The sequence below is a fragment of the Dama dama genome, chromosome 24 (assembly GCF_033118175.1).
Source record: "Dama dama isolate Ldn47 chromosome 24, ASM3311817v1, whole genome shotgun sequence".
NCBI classification, from domain to species: Eukaryota; Metazoa; Chordata; class Mammalia; order Artiodactyla; family Cervidae; genus Dama; species Dama dama.
Genome location: NC_083704.1, coordinates 56,895,178 through 56,923,129, shown reverse-complemented (window position 1 = coordinate 56,923,129; position 27,952 = coordinate 56,895,178). Strand labels below are relative to the sequence as shown.

Here is a 27,952-nt window from a genome sequence, read left to right as displayed (position 1 = left end):
CATAGTAAGGAACTGAGGGGAAACTGTTGGTCAGAGACCCAGGGGACAGCATGGGCACCTGGGGATTGCTGGAGTGCTGGGATTACTAAGCAGGGAGTGGGGAATCACAGAGTCCAGCTTCATATTGGTAGAAGAGGACACTGTAGCCCAGAGAGGGGAAAAGGATGGATACAAGTACAAGGAACGCTATCAGGGAGGCTCCCCTTGAGAAGACAGCCAGGCCTCTTGGGGGTGCGGAGGCTCTGGCCAAAGTCAAGAAAAAAGATGATGACTTCAGTGACACAAAGTTCAAGAACATCTTCATTGAACAATTGAAAGAACAGTGGCTCTGGGACCCTCCCCCATGGACTTGCCCTGATGCCCTGTGCTCCTCCAGTCTCCACTTCTCTGCAGGACAGACAGAGGGGAGGAAGCAGCTGCTTCTGGGAGGGACGGCCCAGGAAACATCACTCACAGGAGCCACAGGCAGCCCAAGGAGACCAGCAGGACAGAGCTAGTGAGGAAGACCCGGCTGAGGCAGGCAGGCCCGGCTCTGCTGACGAACCTCACATCACCGATCTGCTTCTTCATCCAGTCAGTGAAGTAGGAGGTGCTGGTGTAGACACCCGGGAAGTGGCGCTGGTTGCAGCTAAAGCTCCAGCTCACCACCCCCATCTGAATCCAGGTGTTGTTCATTTGGCAGACCAGAGAATTGCCAGAGTTACTCTGTGGAGGGGAGCAAGGGCGGCATGAGAGAGGCAGCAGGAGGGCCTCCTTGCAGGTCCTGAACAGATAAACTTGCGCCTTCCCAGGCCATGTCCCTAACACGAGCTGTGTCAGGCCCGTGCTGTCCCTGATACTGAGGCATAGCTCAGAGCCTGCCCTGGGACACGGGAGCACTGTTCTGGGGCCTGAGCTCAGGATCACACTGGCCTCTCTTCACTCCCCTGCTAACCCTCCAACCACAACTCCCTGGTCCCCTCCTCTGCCCACTCTCTAAATTGTGGTGGGCCTCCAAGGTGTTACCCTTGACTTTCTCCTTTCCTACCATCCTGCTGGCATAATGAACTACTTGAAATGTTAATCTGCCCCCTCTCTTTTCATGCAAAGCAGAGGCAAATGTAAGAATGATGTTTACAACAGCAAACGTCAAAAGGTAACAGCTTTTATTTCTGCTGATGATGGGTTTATGATTTTTTAAACTATCTTACACTCTTCAGTATTGTTGAAAAGTTTTATAAATCAGAAAAATAGCCCATGCTCTCCCTCCCTCCCTATATGTATACATATATATTTTAATGTAATGTAAACCAAGATTTGGAGAAGGAAATGGCAACCCACTCCAGTATTCTTGCCTGGAGAATCCCATGGACTGAGGAGCCTGGTAGGCTACAGTCCACGGGGTCGCTAAGAGTCGGACATGACTGAGCAACCTCGCTTTCACTTTTCACTTTCATGCATTGGAGAAGGAAATGGCAACCCACTCCAATATTCTTCCCTGGAGAATCCCAGGGACAGAGGAGCCTGGTGGGCTACCGTTTATGGGGTCACACAGAGTCGGACACTACTGAAGCAACTTAGCAACAGCAGCAGCAGCAAACCAAGATTTATAAGATATAATCTAATGAAGAGTATATAAGATATGTAAGGAAAAATAACAAAATCATACTTAAGAAGATAAAGGAAGACCTATATTAATGTACAGATATACTGTTGTTCTTACGTGAGGCAATTTAAAACAATGTAAAACTGTCAATTCTGAGCATCTGGCTTCCTGAAGCATGGAAGGCTAGATCCCCTATCCCACGTTGCTGAAGATAACATTTGAGTTTTTTTTTAATTATCATTTTAAATGCGTGGGTGAGCTGGCAAGAAAATAGACTCCTCAGATTGCAAAACACAAGGGAGGGCTGAAACCCAGAGAGCTGACAGCAAAGCCCAGAAGATGACTTTTTGCCCCAAGGCCATGGGCCAAACCCAGTGAAACTGAGCTTTGGTTTTCACAGCCTCATTCATGGGGGCAAAAGACAAAATGCAAAACCCAGAGCCTGCTCAAGACAGGAAGCCCAAGAGGAAACCTCCTGCAAAAAGTTATTCCTGCCAAAAAGGACCACACCTTCTGCGTGAGGATAAACTGGGAACACCTGCCCTCATGTGAACTTGTAATTCAAATTCACACTGGGTGATTTTTAAAAATTGAGCCAAGAACATCATTTAAAGCAGTTCTTGGTTTTGCCCTGGTACCTTCTTTATGCCCTGGTACCTGGCAGAAGCAAATATAGATTCTGTCTGAAGGACCTCACTTTTCAAGCCATGCTTCAGCAAACTCCCACGAAGAACACTCTAAAAAGCATGTCATCACTCTTAAAACATCACCCCGCACACAGGGAAGTTGAGGCACCAAGAACAAATGCCAGCTAGCAGAAAAAACCAAAAGCAGCATCAGAGCCTTCACAGTTTGATATTCAGAAATCATCACATGAGAGCCTCAAAGTTTCTAGTGATGCACCATTTTGTAGGCTTGGTGGTGAAGGTATGGATATCGACTATGTTATTCTTTGTTCTCCAAACACATTTTATAAACATCTTTTATCTCTATTCATTAGAGAGTAAAACAGTCAAAATATTGTGACAATGTCAGTTCTTGCGTTGACCGCTAACATTCAAGCAATTCCAAATAAAATGCTACCCAGGATTTTTTCAAGACCTTGACAATCTGATTCTAGAATGAATATTAAAGGATAAAGGCCATTAATTCTATGACAAGTTTGAGAAAAAAAAGAGAGCAACCTGGAGAGGCTGGGGACTGGAGATATATCTAAGCAGAGTTAGATATATTTCAAAGCTATAATTGTACAAACTATGGCACTAGCACAGAAACAGAAAAATAGACCCCTGGGGTGATGGAGAGCCAGCCAGATGCCTGCAAGCGAGGAAACTTGGCACATGCTCCAGAAAGGGTCATGACTGTTGAAAAGGCGGTCTCTGTTGTAGGCGGTAGGGAAACTGACAGAGAAAAATTAACTTGGACTCCACCATAACAAAACTCCAGGAAGGCGGAGTGGGCTTGGTGAAGTTTAAATCAAATTGATTTTTAAATTGAGGCTTATAATAGGACAAGGCATTTACTAACTGAAAGTAACTGAAAATTATGGGCTCCTCCCAAAATAGAGAAGAGAGAAAAATTTGACATAGGGCACATGGGAGAAATGACTTGAAAGAATAAAACTAATGTGGATTCTCTAACAAATTGAGATTCCTCAACAAACAAATACAGGAGGGGTATGTAGAACAACATCAGTTATGTAAATTAAGATACCCATATATCACGAGACACATTTTTCAAAGATACAAACATCTTAAAAGACATTACTAAACACATTTCAGCAGGGGCCTGATGTGGGGAGAGAAAATGGAAGATGAAGGGGAAAATCAAGCCAGTGATAATTAAGCTAGCAATGACAGTGTGAGGATCCTTACCTGAGAGATATGGTTGCCTGGACTCTGGGAATCCAGAGTTAAAGAAAACTCAGAGAAAAAGAGAGAGAAAATTGGAGGGCAAAAGAAAGATCCTATGTGGACATTCTCTTACCACAGTGAAATAAAGCCAGAACCCAATAACAAAATGTGAAACACCCCCATCAGATGGAAAAAAATTAACTTTCAAAAATGCTAAAGTAAAAACAGAATTAAAATCTATAATTGGAATGCAGAAAGAGAATACCATATATTGCAAAGCCCATGGGATGTGGGCCAAAATTGCACACAGAATAGTCTTAGTCTAAATACTTTTAACATCAAACAAGAGGGAATGAAAATAAATTATTATCAATTATTTATCACTGCACATTCAGCTGAAGACACTTAAAATGGAATTAATAAAGGCAAAAAAGAGATGTCATACATTAGAAAGCAAAAAAATCACAGACTTGAGAAATAAAATCAATCACTTTTTCTTAAAAAACAACAAAATAGATAAACACCTTTTAAGTCCTACCAAGGAAAACTAAAAGAGGAGGAAAATGCAAATATTTTGTGGTGTAAGTAGAAGAGATTAAAATCAGATCCAGGGAAAATACACTTTCTAAGATCTGAAGACTGTTTATAACTTTCTCTTTATGGATTTAAATTCTGGATGAAATGAATAATTTCTAAGAAAATACAAATCATAAGCCAATAACCATGGACAAAACAATGTAAAATACTGCTCAAGAACTATCCCTTCAAATGAGAACAGATCTATGTGGTTTTATAGGCAACTTCTTTCTAGCGTTCAAGGAGCAGATAATTTATGTCATTTCAAATGTTCTAGAACATAGATTGTACTTTTAAGTGAAGCACAGTTGTGACTCTATAATTTGACAAGGGGAGTGCCTTTCTCAACACACCTTAAATGCAGCCCAGTCTCACTGGAGGAAAACAAAGAACAATGCAAAGACTGCGTGTATGGTGTCTCACAGGACGGCTATTCCCGAGCCAGTACCTTTCCTGGGCTGTGCACCACCACTATCCTGTGTCTGGTCCAGGGCCCAGTAGAGGGTGGTCTGTTGGATGAAGAAATAAAGTAAACATATCCTAAAAAAGGATATTATAAATCTGAATACAACAGATGAATGAAACCAAAGTACACTATGACCAGGGAGGGCGGGTCCTAGCAGTCAGGGTAAACGGACATGAGGAGTCTGTTCACAGAACCAACTTAGCATGCGGAAGAGTTATCATCTTGATAGTTGCAGAAAACATGTTTTATGAAGTTTAGCGTTCGTTCCTGAAATAAAATGCCACAGTGAAACAGAAAGCAATCACTCTGTCCTCCACAGATGATATGCCACATTAGCAAGATGCTTCATAATGAAGTGTGGAAAGCACGTCCAAGAAGGTCAGCAACAAGAAAAAGCAGAGCCACAATTCCAGGCTGCTTTCAGGGACAGTACCCAGAATAATGGAAAAAGTAAAAATCATGAAAATGAAAGAAGTAAAATCATCACTAATCATAGCTCATATGGGCATAGACCTGGAAAGCCCAAGAGAGTCAACAAAAACTCTTGGGATATAATAAAAGGATTCAGTGAGCTGAACTCCTAGATGTTTTCAACAAAATGAGTCTGGTGGATGGAAGTAGGGCAAGTCAAAAGGAAGGAAGGTTCTTGTTCTGCTGAGGAAGCTGCAGACATCGATTAACCCTGGGTGTTAAATTTAAATACATGTGTGGAAACTATTAGGTGACCAACAGGAGAATGACACTGAGATACAACAACTTTTAAATCACTACAGGGAGAAAGTGGAGTGGAAAAAAAATCAAACCAATACATAAAGTGAAGGGTATAAAAAGAAACATTCTTCTTGGTAAACAGATTAAAGGAAAGCCTCCCAAATGTGTTGGAAAGTATAAGGCACTGAGCCTTATATTGTTTATAAGACATATAACTAAAACAAGATAGCACAGTGTCTCATGGAAGACAGAGGAATTGTTCTGGAATATGATTTTTGACATTGCAAAAAAATAGAAATAGAAAAAGAAATAAGAGGCATAACATTGAAAAGTAGGAGACAACTTTATCACTGTTTGCAGATGGTATGTCTCTGGGCCTACAAAATTAAAGAGAATCCACTATACCTAGGAAGTTTGCTTATTACAAAGTAAATACACACAAAAATCAATATATTGATATAATACAAACAGAAAATACACTGAAAAAAAATACTGCTCAAATCTCAAAAATAGAGATGTGACATAAAACACCTAGGAATAAACTTAAGAAGTGGGCATGCAAAAACTATATGGATAAAGCTACATAAACTCTTGCTCTAGGGACACAAAGAAATAAAGCAAAATAGGGTCTATTTTCCCTAAATCAATCTATTAATTTCCACCAAAATCACCACATGATTTTCCTTTTATATTATACGAAGACTGTTCAAGAGAAAATGGGGGGAAAAGAACATATGGAGACTATACAACATGCTACTAAAACACCAATGAGTCAATAATGAAATCAAAGAAGAAATTAGAAAACACCTTGAGACAAAGATTGTTCAGTTAGAATGAACACGGGAGAACAGCCAGGTAAATTCTTTAAAATAAAAATAATAAAGGAGGACTTGCCTTAACACACACAAAAAGGAATTATAGAGCTATAATAATTTTAAAACAGTGGTGGTGGCATAGGAATGAGACTGCAAAGGGCAGAAATACACAAAATAAGATGGAAATGTATAATATAATAAAGAGGGCATTTCTAATTCATTGCCCAAAAAAAGTATTCAATAAAAATTGTTGACATAACTGGTTTCTTCTCTCACCCTTCCAGATGAATCAAAATTAAAATATTTAAAGAAAATAATTAAGAACATATATGAGTAAAGAATTTAAAAAATCTTAGAGTGGAAAAGATTTCTAAGCACAGCACAAAAACTACAATCACTAAGGGAAATAATGATAAATGTGAACATATGGAAATTTTAATTAACTCTATGAAACAAATCCACACCAAAAGAAGGTAAATCATGAACAAGGAGGGTAAAATTGTAAAGCATTTCACAAAGGGTTAAAACTTCCTGTTTCCAAAGTTAAAAAAACAAACAAACTTGATTTTGAAGTAATTGAAGACTTACAGGACTTCCCTGGTGGTGCAGTAGATAGGAATCTGCCTGCCAATGCCGGGGACATGAGTTTGATCCCTGGTCTAGGAAGATTCCACATGTCCGGAGCAACTAAGCCTGTGCACCACAACTATTAACGCCCGAGCCTAGAGCCTGTGATCCACAAGAGAAGCCACTGCAGCAAGAAACCAGCGCACCACTGCAACAAGGAGCAGCTCCTACTCGCCACAACGAGAGGAAGCCCAAGCACAGCAACTAAGACCCAGTGGAACCAAAATTAAATTAATTAATTAATAAAAAAGACTTACAAAAAAGTTATGAATATAATATTTTTACTCAGACCCACTGATTTAATGTTTAACCATATTTGTTTTATCTTCTCTATCCATAAGTACGTGCGTGTATATACACATATTTTATAAGCCACTAAAATTAAGTTGAAAAAGACATGATGTTCCTTGCCAGTAATTACCACTGCATATAATAGCTACAGTTTTTACAAATCAATAAAAAGAAAAGTAGTTTAATAGAAAAACATGGGCAAAGGACAGGGAAAAGTGTAAATGGTACACTGAACACAATAAGCATCTTCATTTGAACCCCTATTGTCCCTTTAAAATGTATTTCCTTGATCCTAGGTAAAAACTGGGCAGAATCAGAATGTTTTGCTCCCTGTGATTATTGTAATCATAATCACTGTGATTACACTGTCATATAAATGTCTCAGTTTAGAAATCAGAATATATATATCCACACAATAAGCACAAAGCTCAAGTTGATTTAAAGTCAAACTTCTCAGTAGATAACTAATGAGGACCTATTGTACAGCACAGGGAACTCTACTCAATACTCTGCAATGGTCCGTATGGGAAAAGAATCTAAAAAAGATAAATCTGGAACTAGCAGAACTCCTAGACAACCAAGGCTGCAAGAAGGATCCCCATGTAACAAAGTGTGACAGGAAAAAAAGCATCGCGTCAGGACCTGTGCCCCTGGAAGGGGTCTAAGAGGAGAAGAAAGACTGTACGGGAAAATCTCACCTTGAGCAGAGAGCAAGTCAAGCCGCGGACTGGCCATCCCAGTCCTGGAGTCCTACATGGCTGCTGGGAGAACCACTGGGACAGATAGGCAGGAGAAACCTAGATGCCACGCACAAGGAGTGTGCCAGTGCCAGCTTAATGACAAGTTAGAGAGACGCCTGCCTAATGACTGCTGCCTTACTGCCTTAAACTTAAACCCCGCTCAAGCGATGCCACAGCTTGGCACAGAATGGAAGGCAGCTGGGTCCTGGGAAAAGAGTCAGTGTAGCAAGGCAGAGGCGGCACAGGGTTCTGGGGTGGGGTCCAAATGTGGGGACAGTGGCTGTCCAGGCTGTCTCTGTGGTGGCAGTACAGCTACTTGAACCCTTGCAACCAACACCACCATCCCCACTCCCACTCCACACCACGACACAGCACCAGATGTGGGACAACCAAGCAGGGGAAAGACTCAGTCTCGGGCTATGTGTGAGCAGAGCCCCAGAAGCCTACACCGGCAGCGCAACAGACCTGTGTAAGCAAACAAGCCCCATTTACCTCAGCACGCCCCTCCTCTGGGGCAAAAGCCCCAGTGTAGGGAAAAGAAAAACACAGACTTAAAGGGAACAGAATTAGCCTGAACTCGACCTCAGGGTTTCCTAGCAACATGGGAGCAAGTGCCACCCCTGAGAGGGAGCAGGGAGGAAGTCCCGGCTCACACCCTGCACAGTCTCTAGCTCCTCTAGCAGCAGCCACACCTTCCATCAAGGTGACAGTGGCCAGCACACCATGCGGAAAGACTTGGCTGGCGTCTACATCAAATTCAGCCCTCACACCAAAGATACTGGGCACACACAGTCTACAAAGGGGCGCTTCCACACAAAAACACCACCCCTTCGAGACCACATCACACAGCTGTGTTCCACCTAAATTCACAGAGACAAAGTTAAGTAAAATTAAAAGAAAGAAACTTACTCCCAGCCGAAAGAACAAAAGAAAACCCCTGAACAAGTAATGAAACAGAGATAATCAGTCTACCAGACACTGAGTTCAAAAAGTTGGTAACAGGGACTTTCTTGGTGGTCCATTGGCTAAGATTCTGCATGCCCAATGCAGGGGGCCTGGGTTCAATTTCTGATCAAGGAACTAGACCCCACGTGCTGCAACTAAGAGTTCTCATGCCCCAACTAAAGATACCACATGCTGAAATGAAGATTGACAATTCCCTGTGCTACAACTAAGACCTGGTGCAGCCAAATAAATAAATGTTTTTTAAGTTGGTAATAAAAATGCTAAGTGAATTAAGAAAGAATATCAGTATAAACATAGATGATTTTAACAAAAAAGTAGAACTACAAAGAAGGCCCAATCAAAAATAGATAAATCAATTTCTGAGATAAAAGGCACTCTAGAGGCAATGAATAGCCAACAAAATAACAAAGAAGAATACATAAGAGATTTGGAAGATAGAATAATGGAAATCACCGAATCTGAACAGCAGAGAGACAAATGAAAAACCAAAAATAAATAAATAAAGCAAAATATGAGATCTATGGGTATAATATAAAAAGTGCCAAGGTATGCATAATAGGGATTCCAGAAGGAGAAGAGAGAGAAGTGGATTGAAAATGTATTTGAAGGAACTTCCCTGGTGGTCCAGTGATTGGGATTCCACCTGCCAATGCAGAGGACATGAGTTCAATCCCTGGTCCAGGAAGATCACACATGCCGTGGATCAACTGAGCCCATGAGCCACAACTACTGAACCCATGCCCCACAACTACTAAAGCCTGTGTGCCTAGAGCCCATGCTCCACAAAAACAGAAGCCACCACAATAAGAAGCCCAAACACCACAAAGAAGAATAGCCCCTCGCCACAACCAGTGAAAGCCCATGCGTTAACAAAGATCCAGCACAGTCAAATAAATAATTTTTACAAAAAGAAAATGTATTTGAAGAAATTATGGCTAAAAACTTGCTAAGCCTAAAGGAGGAAACATATCCAGGTACAGAAAGCACAGAGGGTCCCAAACAAAATGAATCAAAACATTCCCATACCAATACATATTATAGCTAAAATGGTAAAAATCAGGGCTTCCCTGGTGGCCCAGTGGTTAAAAATCCACCTTCCAACACAGGGGACATGGGTTGGATCCCTAGTCTGAGAAGGTTCCACATGTAGTGGGGCAACTAAGCCTGTGCACCACAACCACTGAAGCCTACCCACCCTAGAGCCCACACTCTGCAACAAGAGGAGTCATCACAATGAGAAGCCTCTGCATCACAACTACTAGCCCCCACTTGCTGCAACTAGAGAAAGTCCTCACAGCAACAAATAACCAACACAGCCATAAATAAATAAATGTTTTTAAAGGCAAAAGTTAAAGAGAGAATCCTAAAGGCAGCTAGAGAAAAACAGAGTCATGTACAAGGGAACCCCCTTAAAGCTATCAGCTGATTTCCCTGCAAAAGCTTTGCAGACGAGAAGGAAGTGGCATAATATACTCAAATTCATGAAAAGGGAAAGCCCTGAAACCTAGGATACTCTACCCAACAAGATTATAATTTAGAACAGAAGTAGAGAGAAAAAATTTCTCAGACAAGCAACACTAAAAGAAGTCAGTTACACTAAACCATTCTAAAAGAAATGTTGAGCATCTTCTCTAAATGAAAAAGAAACAATCTGTAGGGAAAGGAAAATCCCAACAGGAAAGGCAAACTAGTAAGCCATTGACAATCACTTAAATAATTCAAAACATAGACTAAAAAACAAACAAAAAACTATAAAAACAATTATAACTACTGAGACAGTCAATTCCTAGGCAGGTTGATTAAAAAGTCCAGGGTCCCCAAGGAAGAGAAAGGGGTCTGGGGCTCTCAAGGAGGAGGAAAGGATAAACTTTTTTTTCTACATTCCTTAGTAAGGATTATATAACAATAATGTATCCTGCTTGAGGACATGTTTCTCCTTCCTGAAAACCTTCTGACTAATCCTGTTATCTTAAAATGTATCTTATGGGAGTGGGTCTAGTAAGATCTTTACAACCTTGAGACATTATTTGATTTATTGTAATAACCAATTAAAAAATATATAATTCCCTTGCTAAAACTAGGGATGGGGGGCACTTTCCATTCCCCTTCTGATGTCTATGTCAGAAAATTTCTCTGTCCCTTTTGCACTTTAATAAAACTCTGCTACACAAAAGCTCTCAAGTGATCATGCCTGGTCCCTGGTCCCGAAGCTAAATCTTCTTCAGAGATCATGAATCTGACACCATTCACGGTAAGCTATCACTACAATAAACAGTAAAGGGGCAAGCATAAAGATGTAAAATATGACATCAAAAACACAAAATCTGGAGGACGGGAGTAAGTAAGTAGATCTTTTAGAATGTATTTGAACTTGAATGACTTCTTTTTAAAGCAACTAGATATAATTATGGATCAACATATATAAATTCCATGGTAACCACAAATCAAAAACATACTTATTATAGGTTGTGTGTACACAAAAACCAAATAGAAAAGACCTCAAGCATACTATTAAAGAAAATTATCAAGCCACATTGGAAAAGCAAAAGGAAGAAGAAAGAACAAGTAAGAACTACAAACACACTGAAAACAAGGAATAAAATAGCAATAAGTACATGCCTGCCAATAAAAACTTTAAATGTCAGTGGACTAAATCCTCTGATCAAAAGACAAAGAGTGACTTACTGGATACCAAAAACCAAAATGAGACCCTTCATTACTCTGCTTACAAGAGACTCACTTCAAGGCAAAAGACATATGCAGACTGAAAGTGAGGGGACAGAAAAAGATATTTCATGCAAATGGAAATGACAAGAAGGTGGGGGTAGCAATACTCATATGAGACAAAACAGACTCTAAAACAAAGGCCATAATAAAAGACAAAGAAGCACATTATATAATGATAAAGGGGTCAATACAAGAAGAGGATATTACACTTGTCAACACACACACTTAATACAGGAGCAATTAAATACAAAGCAAATACTAACAGACATAAAGGGAGAAATTGACAATAATGCAGTAACAGTAGGAGACTTTAGTACCCTACTGATCTCAATAGACAGATCATTCAGAAAGAAAATCAATAAGGCAACAGAGTTCCTAAGTGACACCAAAGATCAGTTGTACTTGATATCTACAGGACACCACATTAAAAAAAAAAAAATAGAATACACACTCTTTTCAAGTGAGCATGGAATGTTCTCCAGGTTATCTCACACACTAGGTCACAAAACCAGCCTCAACAAATTTAATAGGATAGACATTATATCAAGCATCTTTCTGACCACAACAATATAAAACTAGAAATCAACTACAGAAAAACCAGAAAACAAATATATGGAGACTAAACAACATGCTACTAAAAGTCAATGAGTCAATGATGATATCAAAGACAAAACCATTCTGAGAGAAGTTTATAGTGATACAGGCCTTCCTCAAGGAAAAAAAAAAAGAAAAATCTCAAATAAACAACCTAACCTACCACCTAAAAGAATTAGAAAAAGAAGAACAAAGAAAGTCCAAAGTTGGCAGAAGGAAGGAAATCATAAAGACCAGAGATGATATAAGTAAAACAGAGATTTTAAAAAATTGAAAAGAAGGATGAAACCACAGGCTTTTTTTTTTTTAAAGATTAACAAAATTGATAAACATTTAGCCAGGCTCACCAAAAAGAAAAGAGGACCCAAATAAACAAAATAAGAAAGAAAGAAAAGAAATAACAATCAATATCAGAGATGTACAAAAATCATAAGAAAATACTATAAACACTAAAATGTCAACAAATTGGACAATACAGAAGAAATGGGAAAAATTGGACAAATTTCTAGAAACATATAGCTTGCCAAGAATGAGTCAAAAAGAAACAGACAATTTGAATAGACTAATCATTACAAGTGAAATAGATTCTGTAAAACAAACAAACAAACAAAAACACGGCCTGCAAACAAAAGTTCAGATCTGTCCAGTGGTTAAGACTCTGTGCTTCCACTGAGGGGGCATGGGTTTGATCCCTGGTCCTGGAACTAAGATCCCACATGAGGCAAAAAAAAAAAAAAAAAGAATCAGTTTATTTTTAGGGACTTCCCTGGAGGTTCAGGTCTGAACAGCTCCACTGAGGAATTCTATCAAACACAGTAAAAAAAAAAGTTATACCTATCCTTCTCCAACTATTCCAAAAAACTAAAGAAGAGGGGATACCCCCAAATTCATTCTATGAGGCTACCATTACCCTAATATCAAAACTAGACAAAGATCAGAAAAGAAAATTATAGGCCAACACCTTTTATGAATATAGATGCACAAATCCTCAACAAAATATTAGCAAACTGAATCCAACAATACATTAAAAAGATCATACACCATGATCAAACTGGATTTACTCCAGGGTCACAAGGATGGTTTAACATACACAAATCAATCAATGTGATATACCACACTAACAAAATGAAAGAAAACCCACATGATCATCTCAGTATATGCTGAGAAATACATCAATAAAATTCAATATCCATTCATAATAAAAATCCTCATCAAAGTGGGTATAGAGGAAACATATCTCAACATGATAAAGGTCATTAATGACAAAATCAGGGCCAACATAATATTCAATGGTGAAAAGCTGAAAGCCTTCCTCCTGAATTCAGGAAGAAGACAAGAATGCCCATTCTTGTCACTGGTTTTTTTTTTTTTTTTTGGTCACTGTTATTTAATATAGTACTGAAAGCCCTATCCATAGCAATCAGACAAGAAAAAGAAATAAAATATATGCAAATTGAAAGGGGAGAGATTAAATTGTCACATTTGCAGATGACATGATACTCTATATTGAGAACCCTAGTCTCCATCCAAAACTATTAGAATAAATGAATTCAGTAAGTTTTCAGGATACAAGATTAATATACAGAAATTTGTTGCATTTTTGTACCCTAGTGAAACATCTGAAAGAGAAAGTAAAAAAACCATCCTGTTCAAAATCATGTAAAAAAACCCTAGGAAAAATCTTAACCAAGGAGGTGAAAGACCTATACACTGAGAACTATAAAACACTGATGAAGTAAACTGAAGATGACTGAAAGAAATGCAAAGATAATCTGTGCTCTTGGATTTCAAAATTAATATTATTAAAATGGCCATACTACTCAAAGCAATCTACAGATTTAATTTGTTGTTGTTCAGCTGCTCAGTTGTATCTGATTCTTTGAGACCCCATGGACTGCAGCATACCAGGCTTGCCTGTCCTTTACTATCTCCAAGAGTTTACTCAAACTCATGTCCACTGGGTTGGTGATGCCATCCAACCATCTCATCCTCTGTCATCCCCTTTTCCTGCCTTGTATCTTTCCCAGCATCAGGGTCTTTTCCAATGAATTGACTCTTCACATCAGGTGGCCAAAGTACTGGAACTTCAGTTTCAGCATCAGTCCTTCCAATGAATTTTCAGGGTTGATATTCTTTAGGATTGACTGGTGTGATCTCCTTGCAGTCCATGGGACTCTCAAGAGTCTTCTCCAAAACCACAGTTCAAAAGCATCAATTTTTCGGTGCTCAGCCTTCTTTATGATCCAACCCTCCCATCGGTACATGACTACTGGAAAAACCACAGCTTTGACTAGGGGGACCTTTGTCGGCAAAGTAATGTCTCTGCTTTTTAATATGCTGTCTAGGTTTCTCATAGCATCTCTTCCAAGGAGCGAGAGTCTTTTAATTTCATGGCTGCAGTCACCATCTGCAGTGATTTTGGAGCCCAAGAAAATAAAGTCTGCCACTGTTTCCTCTGTTTCCCCATCTATTAGCCATGAAGTGATGTGACCGGATGCCATGATCTTAGTTTTTTGAATGTTGAGTTTTAAGCCAGCTTTTTCACTCTCCAGGCTTCCCTGATAGCTCAGTTTGTAAAGAATCCGACCTCAATGCAGGAGACCCTGGTTGGATTCCTGAGTCAGGAAGATCCACTAGAGAAGGGATAGGCCACCCACTCCAGTATTCTTAGACATCCCTTGTGGCTCAGCTGGTAAAGAATCTGACTGCAATGCAGGAGACCTGGGTTCAGTCACTGGGTTGGGAAGATCCCCTGGAGAAGGGAAAGGTTACCCACTCCAGTATTCTGGCCTAGAAAATTCCATGGACTGTATAGTTCACAGGGTCGCAAAGAGTCAGAAATAACTAAACAACTTTCACTTTCACTCTCCTCTTTCACCTTCAAGAGGCTCTTTAGTTCCTCTTCCACTTTCTGCCATAAGGGTGGTGTCATCTGCATACCTCAGGTTACTGATATTTCTCCTGGCAATGTTGATTCCAGCTTATGCTTCATCCAGCCTGGCATTTTGTATTCTGCATATGAGTTAAATAGACAGGGTGACAATATACAGCTTTGACACACTCCTTTCCCAATTTTGAACCAGTCTATTGTTCCATATTCAGTTCTAACTATTGCTTCTTGACCTGCATACAGGTTTCTCAGGAGGCAGGTAAGTTTGTCTGGCATTCCTATCTCTTTAAGAATTCCCCCCAGTTTGTTGTGATCCACACAAAGGCTTTAGTGTAGTCAATGAAGCAGAAGTAGACGTTTTTCTGGAATTCTTTTGCTTTTTCATGATCCAACAGATGTTGACAATTTGATCTCTGGTTCCTCTACCTTTTCTAAATCAGCTTGTACATCTGGAAGTTCTCAGTTCACATACTGTTAAAGCCTAGCTTGGAGGATTTTGAGCATGACCTTGTTAGCATGTGAAATGAGTGCAATTGTGTGGTAGTTTGAACATTCTTTGACATTGCCTTTCTTTGGGATTGGAATGAAAACTGACCTTTTCCAGTCCTGTCGCCACTGCTCAGTTTTCCAAATTTGCTGGCATATTGAGTGCAGCACTTTAATAACAGCATGGAAGCAACCCAAGTGCCAATCAACAGACAATTGGCTTAAGGAGATATGATACCCACACACACACAATGGAATATAATTCAGTCTATAAAAAAAGAATGAAATAATGCCACTTGCAATGTGGATGAACCTAGAGAACATTACACTTAGTGAAATAAGTCAGATAAAGACAAATACTATATGATATCACTTATATGTGGAATCTAAAAAAGAATACAAATGAATGTATACAGAAAACAGAAACACAGTCACTGATACAGAAGACAATCTTGTGGTTACCAAAGGGAGAAGGAGCACAGGGAGGAAAAAATTAGGGGTATGGGATTAACAGATATAAACTACTATTCAATATATATAAAATAGATAAGCAATAAGCATATACTGTACAGGACAGAAATTATACTCATTATCATGTAATAACCTATAACAGAATATAATCTGCAAAAACACTGAATCGCTATGCTATAAACCTAAAACTAACACAATAAATCAACTATACTTCAATTTTAAAAGACCAAAAGAAACACTTGTATTAAAGATGAAAAAAAGTTAAGGTGTCCAACTCAAGAAATTATCCTCTGTGTATACAGAAATTTGATTTATGAGGTTAGTGGTGACAGCCAGTAGAGGAAATGGTATTTTCACTGAATGACACTGGGAAAACTGGTAGTCCATACACAGAAATAAATAAAAATAGACCTCTAGCTTTCACTATTTATGAAGTGAATGCACGTGATTCAAGACCTAAATGTAGAAACCAAAATTTCCAAACTTTTAGGAAAAAGAAAACACAGGAAAATGTCTTTATAACCTCAGGAAAAATGAAGGGTTTCTTAAATAAGCATAAGCCAAAAGGGGAAAAAAATGGATATATGTTTGACTGAAATAAAAACTAAATTGCTAACACAACACTGTAAATCCACTATACCTCAAAAAAATGTTTTAAAAAATCCAAATTGCTGTTCAGCAAAGACAGTATATATAAAATGATTTCAAAAATAAAATATTTGCAATATATACAATGAACATAAAATCAGTATCCAAAATATAAAGATATAATAAAAAGAAAATAGCAAACAATAGAAAATGTGTAAAATATCTGAACAAGCGACTCACAGAAAAGGAATCATGAACGGTGAATAAACATGTGAAAGGATGCACAAGTACGCTAGTAACTAGACCTGTACGTGTGACCACCATAGGGCACTATTTCTCCTCAGAACGGAAAACATTTTAGTCTGGCCAATACCAAAAGTTGGCAAGGATATAGAGCAATGAAATTCTCAAACACTGCTGCAAGAATATAGATTACTACAATCGCTTTGGAAAACGATTTGGCAATGACGATTACAGATGAAAGTACGCACAGCCTATCACCCAGCAGTTCCCTGTAAGTACTGCCATTATTGACTATAATTGGGGAGAGGAGTGAAAAGTATTTTCATCCCTATTTTACAGAGTGGGAAAACTGGAGCCCAGGGAAAGGCGATTTCTAATCTCCCAGGGCCACGTGGGAAAGAATGCGTGACCCTTAAAAGTCACCTTCCTGCCCAGGTCTAGACACTGCATACCTGACAGGTGTCCATGCCCAAGTATGAGGTGGCACAGATCATGTCACTCCCAAGCAACTTCTTCTGGTCTGTCAAGAAGAGGAACTTGTACTGTTGATTGCAGATATCATTATTTATGATCTTGACAGCCACCTCCTGAAGGCTGTAGGGGGACTGTGGGTTCACTGGAGAGAGAGAGATCCTGCCTCACTATCTCTTCAGCTCACCTCCATCTTGGAGCTATCCAGATTCATAATGTAGGAGGCAGGGCCATTTCCTAGGATAGTGATTCACAAAGGCCCCACTCCACAGTCTGACTTTTGAAAATGCCCAAAGTCTGACTTTTTAATGCCCGCATTAAAAAGTCTAAGCAAAAGTCTCCTGAGGGGCTCAGAACAACATCCAGGCATTGAAGGAAGCCAAGGATTCAGGTTTCATGAGCATGAGTGGCTGAGCACTGTTCCATTGCTACCTGCCAGGGTGGCAAGATCCTGAAGCCTAGACAGAGCCACCCCCTGGAAGGCAGGACCCACAAAGGCTCCTCAATTCTAGGACCTCACAGTGACACCAACAGGGGACAGGAAGTCTTGGTGCTCAAGGCAACAAGTGTGTAAGTGGCTACCCGATGTCTAGGTAGCCCCTGAGACCATGGCCCCTGTGCCACCTGCAGACAGGGAATCCCAGTAACAAAGGTAATTTCCCTCCAGGCTGCAAGGTGAGAGTTTGACATTGGATTTAACTTTGGGAACTGAGGTCCATGGACATCATGGGTGTCTTTTACACCAGGGTGCTGTATATATTCTCCCATCAACAGAGTTCAGGACAATGTGCAGCACATTTAGGTGCTCAGGAAATGTTTGCTGATGGAGTGAAGAAAGGAATGGGATGGAGGAGCCCCTGGTGGAGCTATGTTCTGAAGAGGCAGGTATCTTGGGACCTCAGCCTGCTTTCACTTACCGTGAATATCCATTTTTCCCCACCCGATCATCCAGCACAGGGATCCAAAAGATGGCTTGAGTTTGGGGTTAGGTAGACAGACAGGCTGGATGAGTGGGGACCAGGAGACAGAGTCCCTGAGCTTCAGGAGGGCAAGATCCTGGGACAGGTTAGTGAAATCCTCATGAATCACGACGCGAATGACTGGAAGTTCGGTACCATTTTCTGAGAGGCTCTGAACTCCCATCTTCACGGAGTATGACAAGGGGTCCTTGGATCTGCAGGATCATGGGTAGGAGGCAGATCACCAGCAGTGAGGTCAAACATGGAACGGGTAAAGAGACACAAGCTGAGCACAGGGCTACCCAGCCAGGCCCCTGCTGCCGGGTCACCAGATTCAGCAGGGCCTCCCAGGCCAAAAAGCAGAGCCCCTGAGACCACTGGCCACCCTGACTGACCTCTGTAAGCAGTGTGCAGCTGTAAGGACCCACTGGCGGTGGATGAGGGAGCCGCTGCAGATGTTCATGCCCAGGAATAGGATGCTCACCTGCCATGGCCACTTGCCTACCTCCACTAACTTTCCATTTACATTCTTGCAGGAGATGTTAGTCCGACCACAACCCCGGAACCAGGACCCTTAGGAAAAAGGTAGAGAAGGGGCCGTGCCAGCCTCATGCAGACTCTCAGGCAGCAAGAGGCAGCCCTCAGACTTCCAGCCGTCACAAGCAGCCACAGCCACATGCACATGTGGGGAGGGACTTTTCTCCCCACCCCCAAAGTGGCAACCAAAGGCCCAGAGGCAGCAGGAGCCCCATGCTAAAAACAGAGTCTCCAAACAATGGGGACCAGACAACCTCTCCAGGGCTTGTTCGGATCCAACAGCCCAGGGGTCATCCCTTCTCCCTTGTTAACACAAGCAAAAGGTTAGGGGAGTGAACGGGAAAGAGAATCATCAGAGGGGTGAGAGTCAGTCAAGCACTAAGTGATGGGGCACAATGAGCAGGGCTGCTGGTCAGTTGCGGCCAGGAAGCAACGGACAGTGACGTTGCATTGTACAAGTCCAGGGCCTGCCTCCATGACCCACCAGCCCTAGAGGTGTGCTCTCTGTGACTATTCCAGGCAATGAGTAAAGATGCTTGTCAGTTCCCTCCTTGCCCCTCACTGGCCCCAACAGCATGAGTGGGAGGAGACAAGGCTGCATTGAACTGGCTATGAGACTGAGATTTTGAACTGGACCTTCCTGGACTAGTATTTAATAACTCAACATCATTGAAGACAGGAAAAGGAGAAATTCTACAGCAAAGGTTGGAGACTGAGATTAAAGACAAAAAAGGTTTTTTATCAATGTATAACCTGCTGTCAAGTTTGGACTGGGGTCTAGAAGCCGTCACAAGGAGGTCAGAGACCTCCTCATTACATGCAAACTGGGACATGTGTTTACACTGTCTCAAGCAGATGTGGTTCCAGCAAGTGTTTCCCTAAGCAGTTCAGCGTGCAGTGCCAACCAGAGCTTCAGGGACTCAGCAGCAGCAAGCAAAGCTTGTCCTTGCCTGGGAATGGGGGGAAGGGGCAGGAGGGGAATTATGGTGGTGGTGGAGAGGATACAACAATGAACAGACCAGGCTAACCATCTATTGCGACCCATACACTAGCAGAAACATCTACTGGGCCATGCCTCATAGCAATCCCTCAGTCAGTCCCAAACCACTGATGTTTGGTCTTGTTCCACCATGTCCAAGCACTCTTGGTACTGCCATCAGATGTGGGTGGCAGGTTTCCTTGCCACACCTGAGGCTGGGCACCTTTCCCCTCAACCAGTGGCTCCCTACAGGGATCCACAGGCACCCACACAGGCCCCACCATTTCCATGGAGTTTGGTCTACCTTGCCCTCTCATTGCTCCATTCTTGCCCGTGTCTCTGGCCAATGGCTTGCTGTCCTATTTTCTGTCTGCCCCAAGGTGGGGTGGCTATATTTTCCAGCCTTTCTCATATACTGTGGTGGGTTTATGGCTACCTTGTTTCAGATTACAGCCTATCCCAATGGAGACTTTGGGAGGAAAGAGAAGGCTTCCAAAGTCTTGCCCTTTCCTTTCTCACAAGGCTAAGGCCCTGGAGAGCCAGGGTCCCACAGAATGAACTTCACCACTTGAAAATCTAAATCTCATATCTAGTTCAATGCAGCCCCTTCACCTCCCACTCCCACTGTTGGGGCCAGTGAGTGGCAAGAAAGGAACTGACAGCTCTAGGAGGAAGGGTTGGGCTTTGCTTCTGTGATCCACAACTGTAGCGGGTTCTTCAGTTTCAGAGAATAGCACTCCTCAGAACTCATGTCCAGGACAACACTGACTCTGATCTCTTCCCCCAAAAGCTTATGCAAGATTTGCAGGATTCAGCTTGGAGATGCCAGCACCAGATGCCAGCACCAAGTTATAGCAGCTGAATCTTTAGGGAACCAGGATGGATTAATTTGAGGGCATGAGATGTTGCAGATCAATCTTCTTATAGGCACAGTGATACTATTCCACACACAGGGGACACTCAGTGGCTCCAAGAGACCACTGCAGAATACCTCCACCCCTTCTTGGAGTTCCAGAGTCTAAGCACTCCCACTCACAAGCTGTATTCTGATGTCACCACCTGCACTCACACATGGTGATGGAGACACCTGTCTTGGCTAATGACCTCCATCCCTACAAGGTCACAGCTCCTCACCCCCACATCATCACAGGCACAGCCATCAGCAACGAGGAGCAGCGCACATCCTCACCAGCCCCAAGCATCACAGATGCCTGAGGACAGCAGAGAGCAGAACGGCACTCATTCATTCAGTCCCTCACTTAAGGACTGGTCTGGGAAGGCAAGTCACACAGTAAGGGAAAAGGACAAAGTCCCTAAGTTGGGGGACACATCCCTACCAACAGACGCCATGCCAGCATATTTTCTGCCAAGGGGCAGAATGGGCAGCTGGCGGGTAATCTGAAGCAGGGCTACCACCACAATGTTACCTGTGGTCAGCTAGGGTGGGATCCCAGAGTTTGTCACATGGGGTCCCAAACTTTTTACCCCCAAAGAGTCTATTGAAAATCGGTATTGAATCCCAGCCCCATAAGCATTTAGCTCTCTGGGCCGCTGGTTCCCACTGTGAAATGGTCCACCTCCTGGGCTGTTGTGAACGATGCCTTCCATGGGGCGAGCAGTCACCTACATACCACACTGTCCTCAGCACGAGTCCTGGTTCTCTGAGACTGTGCCTCCCTAACAAGCTCATCCACTACACAGATTATGAGTTTTATTCTACTTTTAACAAGGCTCTTTCCTCATGTTCATGGTCACCTGCAAAGAGGAACTGCCTTGACACTGTCTGGGTCCCCAAGCTTGGCACACCATGCAGTCTGGTGAGGAGGTGCCCATCAAGAACAAATGGAGGCCCTTCAGGCATGAGGACGGCTGCCATGGGCACCCAGGCAGAGTCCTCCTGCCTCTCTCTCATGTTCCCAAAGCCCTACCTTCAACATAGAGGTTACCGTCAGCCCTGGCAGAAGGAAATGGAGATGTGAGGCTCTGAAGAGCTCCCTGCCCACAGGCCATAGCAAGCAAGGGAACAGCTGTCACGGGTTCTCATAATGGGACTAGGGGGCAGGGCATCTCCACTGCGTGAGAATTCTAGAACTCATGGTTTGTTTATATAGCAGGAAGTGGGGCAGAATCAGGAAGCTAAGGAGACAGTGTGGTCTGGGTCATGACCTGCCAGGGTTGTGATGTGATGCTGTTGCCAGATACCCCTCTGGTATGGTGCACCTGTCGCCAAACCCAAGGCCTGTGACTGCACCTGGTGTCTGGCCCATGACAGTACCTCCTGGGCTCAGCCTTGGCCTTGACCATGCCCCTGTATGCCTAACACTGGGTCTGTGGTGGTGCAAGGTATCTGGCTTGCGACAGTGCCTACTCCCTGGCCTGTGAGGCATCCCCAGTACCCAGTTCAAGATCCTCAAAGCCCTTCTCATGGCTTTCCTGGAGGTATGGAAACTGAGGCTCTAACGGGGGATGGCTAGTTCCTGCTGAGACTGACTGAGCTGGAACTTGAGTTTTCCTTTTTCCCACACTTTTTCTCCTCACTTTTAAGAGAATAGCTCATGGGTGGAGGGAGGTGAGCTGTCTGGGGCCTTAGAAGGTAACTTCCTGAGAGGAAGCAGTTTGCAAGCCTGGGTCTTCATGAATCAGCAGAGTAACTGACATCTTGGGACCCCTCCTCATCACCCCATTGAAGTCCTACCCCGGACCCCTCCTCATCACCCCATTGAAGTCCCACCCCAAGAATCCCATGCTCCTCATACTATACAGGAGGATGACTCACTCCTACTCCACCCTGTTGTTAGTGTTCTCAAGACCATGGAGTAATGAGATTGCTATCATTACACTGCTACAGGAGATGGACTGGGACCAGCACTGTGGAAAACTTTGGGATCATTTAGTGAAGTAGAAAATGTGCCTAACTCACAACCTGCAGGTCCATTTCTTGTAGCGTGCCCTGGAAATATCACGCATGTAAGCAGCAGGAAAGACACATGAGACTGTTGACGGTGGCACTGTTGAGTATAGCCCCAACTAGAAACCCACTAGCTGTCATCAAAGGCAGGATAAATGCACAGAATACTCAAGAGCAATGAGAACGTAGCAACATGGTAAATCTCGTAAAACATTGTTGAAAGAAGTCAAACACCAAAAGGTACACATCGCATGAAGTTCAAAAATAGGCAGAACAAACCATTTTTAGGGATTGCTGAGTCACTTCAATCGTGTCCGACTCTTTGGGACCCACCAGGCTCCTCTGTCCATGGGATTCTCTGGGCAAAAACACTAGACTGGGTTGCCATGCCCTCCTCCAGGGGATCTTCCCGACCCAGGGATTGAACCAACATATCTTATGTTTCCTGTATTGGCAGGCAGGTTCTTTACCACTGAGCCATCAGGGAATACATGGTACAAAAATCAAGAGAATGATCAGTCCTATAATTAGATTGCCTCTGAGGAAAAGAGTGAGGAAAAGAGTAAGGAAAAGAGAAAAGAAAAAAACCCAGAGAAGCAAAACCATCTCTACTCTTCTGGCTCTGTGGAAAGTAATGCTCTGTGCAGAATGATCAACCAATAATAAAAGATAACAATAAAGACCAAGCATATTCATGACCACCAATGTGAATACAAACAAAAACCTCTACTTATACAACAAGTCAGAGATTCTTATACTGGGTAGAAAAAAACTCCACTCATGTGCTACTTGAGACTCACCTAAAACAAAGTAATATAAAGCAGTTGAAGGTAAAAGATGGGTCGAAATACATTAAATATATGTAAGCAAAAATAGAAATGACAAGAGCAATTTCTTAAGATGCAATCCAGGATAAAAGCTTTAAACAGAAAAAATAAAGTTATTTTATGGTGAAAAAAGATAAAAGTTATAATGTCAATATAATATCAAGGGATTCCCTAGTGGCTCAGTAGTAAAGAATTTACCTGCAATGCAGGAGACACGAGTTTGGTCCTTGGGTCAGGAAGATCCCCTGGAGAAGGAAATGGCAACCCATTCCAGTATTCCTGCTAAAATAATTCCACAGACAGAGGAGCCTGGCAGGCTACAGGCCATGGGGCTGCAAGAGTCAGACATGACTTAGCAACTAAACGGCCACCATCACCATGTAATATCATGACATCAAACATAGTAAGTGACACATGAGAAATGGAAAAACCTCACTTGCAGTGGGAGGGTCTTCTCCAACTCTGCCTATCTTTGAAAGGGATGGAACATCTTTAAAAGTCAACCACATACTAGACTACTAAGAAAACCACAGTTAACTTCCCTAAAAGCAGAACTATTCTGGGCCACATCTTTAACCATGATGCAATGAACAAGGATTTATTAACAATTAAGTGAGATTAAACAAATGATTTAAAAATCTTAAAAATAAATTTGGTTAACTTATTTCAAGGAAATAAAAACATTCTATCAACTATTTAGAAAATACTAGTCAGGCTTGTCGTGGAGGCGGCTTGGGAGCCGGCGAGAGGGTGAGCGGGCGAGCAGGCGAGAGAGCTAGAGCAGGCAGGAGGGAGCGACGCACGGCGCAGAGGAGCGCCAGGCCCGGGCCGCGGCGGAGCACACCGCCGGAGAGGGGCAGCCCGAGCCGTGCGCCGCGGGGTCCCCACCCCCGCTCGGCCGGACAGTGCCCGGCGTTCCCCGCCGTGCGGGGGGCGGCGGCGGCTGACGGGACCAGACAGGACCGCGGGGGTGTTGCCACCTCCATCGAGGAGCCGGGGCGGCCGCGGGCTCCTCAGAGCCGGGGCCCGGGGCCCGTGACAGGCGGGCCGAGGAAGGGCGAGAGGCGGCGGCGGCGACACCATGTCATCCCCTAGTCCGGGCAAGAGGCGGATGGACACGGACGTGGTCAAGCTTATTGAGAGTAAGCATGAGGTCACTATCCTAGGAGGACTCAATGAATTTGTAGTGAAGTTTTATGGACCACAAGGAACACCGTATGAAGGCGGAGTATGGAAAGTTAGAGTGGATCTTCCTGATAAATACCCTTTCAAATCTCCTTCTATAGGATTCATGAATAAAATTTTCCATCCCAACATTGGTGAAGCGTCAGGAACTGTGTGTCTAGATGTAATTAATCAAACTTGGACAGCTCTCTATGATCTTACCAATATATTTGAGTCCTTCCTGCCCCAGTTGTTGGCTTATCCCAACCCCATAGATCCTCTCAATGGTGACGCTGCAGCTATGTACCTCCATCGACCAGAAGAATACAAGCAGAAAATTAAAGAGTACATCCAGAAATATGCAACGGAGGAGGCACTGAAAGAGCAGGAAGAGGGCACCGGAGACAGCTCATCGGAGAGTTCTATGTCTGACTTTTCGGAAGACGAGGCCCAGGATATGGAGTTGTAGTAGAAAAAGCACCTGCTTTTCAGAAAGACTATTATTTCCTAACCATGAGAAGCAGACTATAATATTCATATTTAAACAAAGCAATTTTTTTATTACTAAACAAGGTTTTTATGAATAATAGCATTGAGATATATATATATTATATATCACCCTTTAGATCTTGATTTCTTGGTCATTTCTCAACCTGAGGTGCATAGCATATTCCCACATTCCATTTTGGTAGCAATATGCGGTCCGAATGCATGCATTGATAAGTCCATTTGGCCAAGTCAGCCTGTGTGCTACTGAACTGTAAAAAGGAATAGCCGCTCTGATAGATAGGCCTGAGTCAAAATAACAGGAAAAAGTCGCTTCTTTTATTGATGGTTCCAAAGAAACAAACCAAAACCAACCAGCTCTCGGACATGAAGATAGAATAGTGCTTTTTCAAAACGGAAAGGAAAAAATTGGGGAGGAAGAGGCCTGCTGTGGGAGCATTCAGAGCCTGCCACGTCAGGATCAGAGCTGCTCCTTCCTGTGCGTCCCAGGTGGCCCCACTTCTGTGGAGCAACAGTATAAAACAGGGAGCTCTTTGGAGTATGAAACTTAAAACGATTTTTTTCGACTTGGATTTTAAGTACATTTTTATATGTAGATTTCTGCCCTTCTTGCTACCAGGCCCTGCAGCCACAAGTGTTTTGTTTTGTTTGTTTGTTTTTGCTTTGGAGAACCTTTTGGAAATGGTTTTGCTGAATCTGATTCTTTTTTCTTGGGGGTAGAACTTATATTCCAGACCATTTTTTGAGAGGACAGGACAGGAGGAGAAAAGTGACTGGGAAGAAGCTTCCTCTCACGCGGCAGAGTCCACCCTCATCGTGCTGTTGGCCACTGTGAGACCGCTGCCCTGGACTGAGAGCTTTAACTTTGAGGATGCTCGTGGGGGGTTTTGTTTCGAGGTTTTGGGTTGTTGGTGGTTGTTTGTTTTTTGTTTTTTTTTTTAATTTTGGTGTGTGTGCGTGTGTGTGTATCGTGCTTAGGTTGCACATTTAATCTTCACCTTCCAAGAGATGGCCTCCCCCTTGGACAGCCGCTCAGCGGACTGTTAGACTTGGGAAGAAGACCCTGCTGGCGGCTGTGCCTTCTGGGTCCTCTCACTCACGTTTTGACTGGGTTTCCTTCTGCTGGCGCCCTTGACAGCAGCCTGAGTCATCATCTGCCTGTGGAAATGGGAAACGGGTATTGTAGACCCAGCACACATTCTAAATTTATAATGAGTAATAATTGGAACAAATAAAGGTTCTTGTACCCAAAGTGACTCTCCATGGGAAAAACAGCTTTTTTTTTTTTTTTCCTGAGTGAGACTGAATAGGAAGAAAGGATTCAGAAATACGATGTAGAACAGGTTTTGAAGGAAGAGAATTTTCTCTCCTGTGTATGTTAAAAGGAAATCAGACAGTTTCAATGCCTGCTAATCAAATGTTTACTCAGCTAACCATGTGTCCAGGTTGCTGGCAGAGTTTCTTTCCGATCTGAGTGTTGCCTGCTGAATTTGGAGAACTTCAGACAGTAGCTCTGGGGAGTTTTGCTTTTGTTTTTTGCCACAACCAATAGGACAATAGCAGAATTAGCCGATCCTGAAATCTCCTGAAGATGATTTTTGAATGTCCTACTGGGAGAATTTAATCTTTCTTTTTGATGTGTGTTTTTAGTTTAGAAGTGCTATATTCCACAAGATATGAGTCACTGAAGTTGGAAGATACCCTGTCTTTTTCACTCAGAAAGCACAATCACTCTTTTCTTTGAAAATCTGTATAAAGTACAACCTGTTTTTAGCATGATTATTTTCCTAAATAAAAAGCAAATAATTTACTTATGTTAATTACGCGCATGAAGCAAAAGGTTTTCTTAAAAAAAATTAAAAGTGCAGTTAAGTAGGGCTGTGGTTAGTTCATGTACTGAGTTATCTCTCTAGCATTTGTGGCTTGTTGGAAGGGTAGTATTAACTATTTAACATGTAATGGTGTACTTTAACTCTTATCTAGCACGTTGTCTTCTCATTACTTTGGGGGAGGGAGGGTCTCTGCTGGCACTGTCTAACTTGCTTACCTGCTGAATTAGCAGTTTGCTTGTGCTATAACCGTAATCTGTAGGTGCGACTTAGGGTAGGCTTAAAGTGCTGGGTGGTGATTTGAGTTCAAACAATAAAAAATTGTATTTTTTCAATATTGTATAAACAATAGTGTTCTAATTACCTTTCGGGGAAAAAAAATAATGTCCAGATAGAAATTGCTTTTAATCTTGTCAGAAAACAAACAAACAAAACTAGTAGAAGCAAGTTTAGGGAAGGTACGCGAGCAGTGCACAGCTCTACTCCCCAACTTCAATCCATGTTGATCTGACAAAAAGACACCAGCCAGCTCGCCTGCACTGGAGAGCACCAGCGCTAGGAGTCTGGTGGTGCAGAATTTCCCAGCTGGAGATTTGTCGGGGGCAGTTGCAGGGGTTCAGAAGCTGATATGAGTGTGGCTGCAGTGTGTGTGTGTGTGTGCGCGCGCACACGTGTGCGCACGCGCACGCCCACCCAAGTCTGTGTGGTGACGGTGCCTTTAGGCCTCTCTGTGAGCACTAGAAGCTCCTGGAATAGCTGCCCGCGTCGTGCTGAGCCCCCGCCTCTGTTCAGGCCTGTGCTTTCTGGGCGCTCACCTTGGCCCCGTGCATGTATGTGTTGGGCTCTGTGTGGAGTTTTCCTCTCCACGGGGAAGCTGACTTTTGATAAGTTGAAGAGACTCCCTTTTTACACTAACTTTTGTCCCTTCCCTGTGCCTGAGAGGGGTAGGAGAAGAAGCTGGAAGAGGGCCTGGCTGTGATTCTGAGGCCTCGACTGAAGGTCGAGTGAGTCTGCAGCAAGGAGTGGTGTGACACCAAAAGCTTTTTTCCACGTTGTCCCATCACAACACTCCTGAGAAGCATCCACAGCCCCTCAGAAAGGCTGCACATTGTTAAATGTAGTAGTGGTAGATCACAGCTGCT

The 27,952-nt window shown here is 42.7% G+C and overlaps 2 protein-coding genes across 2 annotated transcripts; one reads left to right on the top strand and one right to left on the bottom strand.

The window, feature by feature from the left end:
- Positions 1 to 221: 221 nt before the first annotated feature.
- Positions 222 to 24,393, bottom strand: LOC133045602 (serine protease 46-like). Its single transcript, XM_061127783.1, has 5 exons — positions 24,114 to 24,393; positions 18,455 to 18,632; positions 18,018 to 18,274; positions 17,082 to 17,245; positions 222 to 705 (listed from the first exon to the last, which is right to left on the bottom strand). The coding sequence occupies exons 1-5, from the start codon at positions 24,391 to 24,393 to the stop codon at positions 451 to 453; spliced, it is 1,134 nt and encodes a 377-aa protein (XP_060983766.1). The 3' UTR covers positions 222 to 450.
- Positions 24,245 to 27,145, top strand: LOC133046012 (ubiquitin-conjugating enzyme E2 H-like). The gene has a single exon (XM_061128784.1). It carries the CDS (start codon positions 24,392 to 24,394, stop codon positions 24,941 to 24,943), a length of 552 nt encoding a protein of 183 aa, XP_060984767.1. The 5' UTR covers positions 24,245 to 24,391; the 3' UTR covers positions 24,944 to 27,145.
- Positions 27,146 to 27,952: the final 807 nt, after the last annotated feature.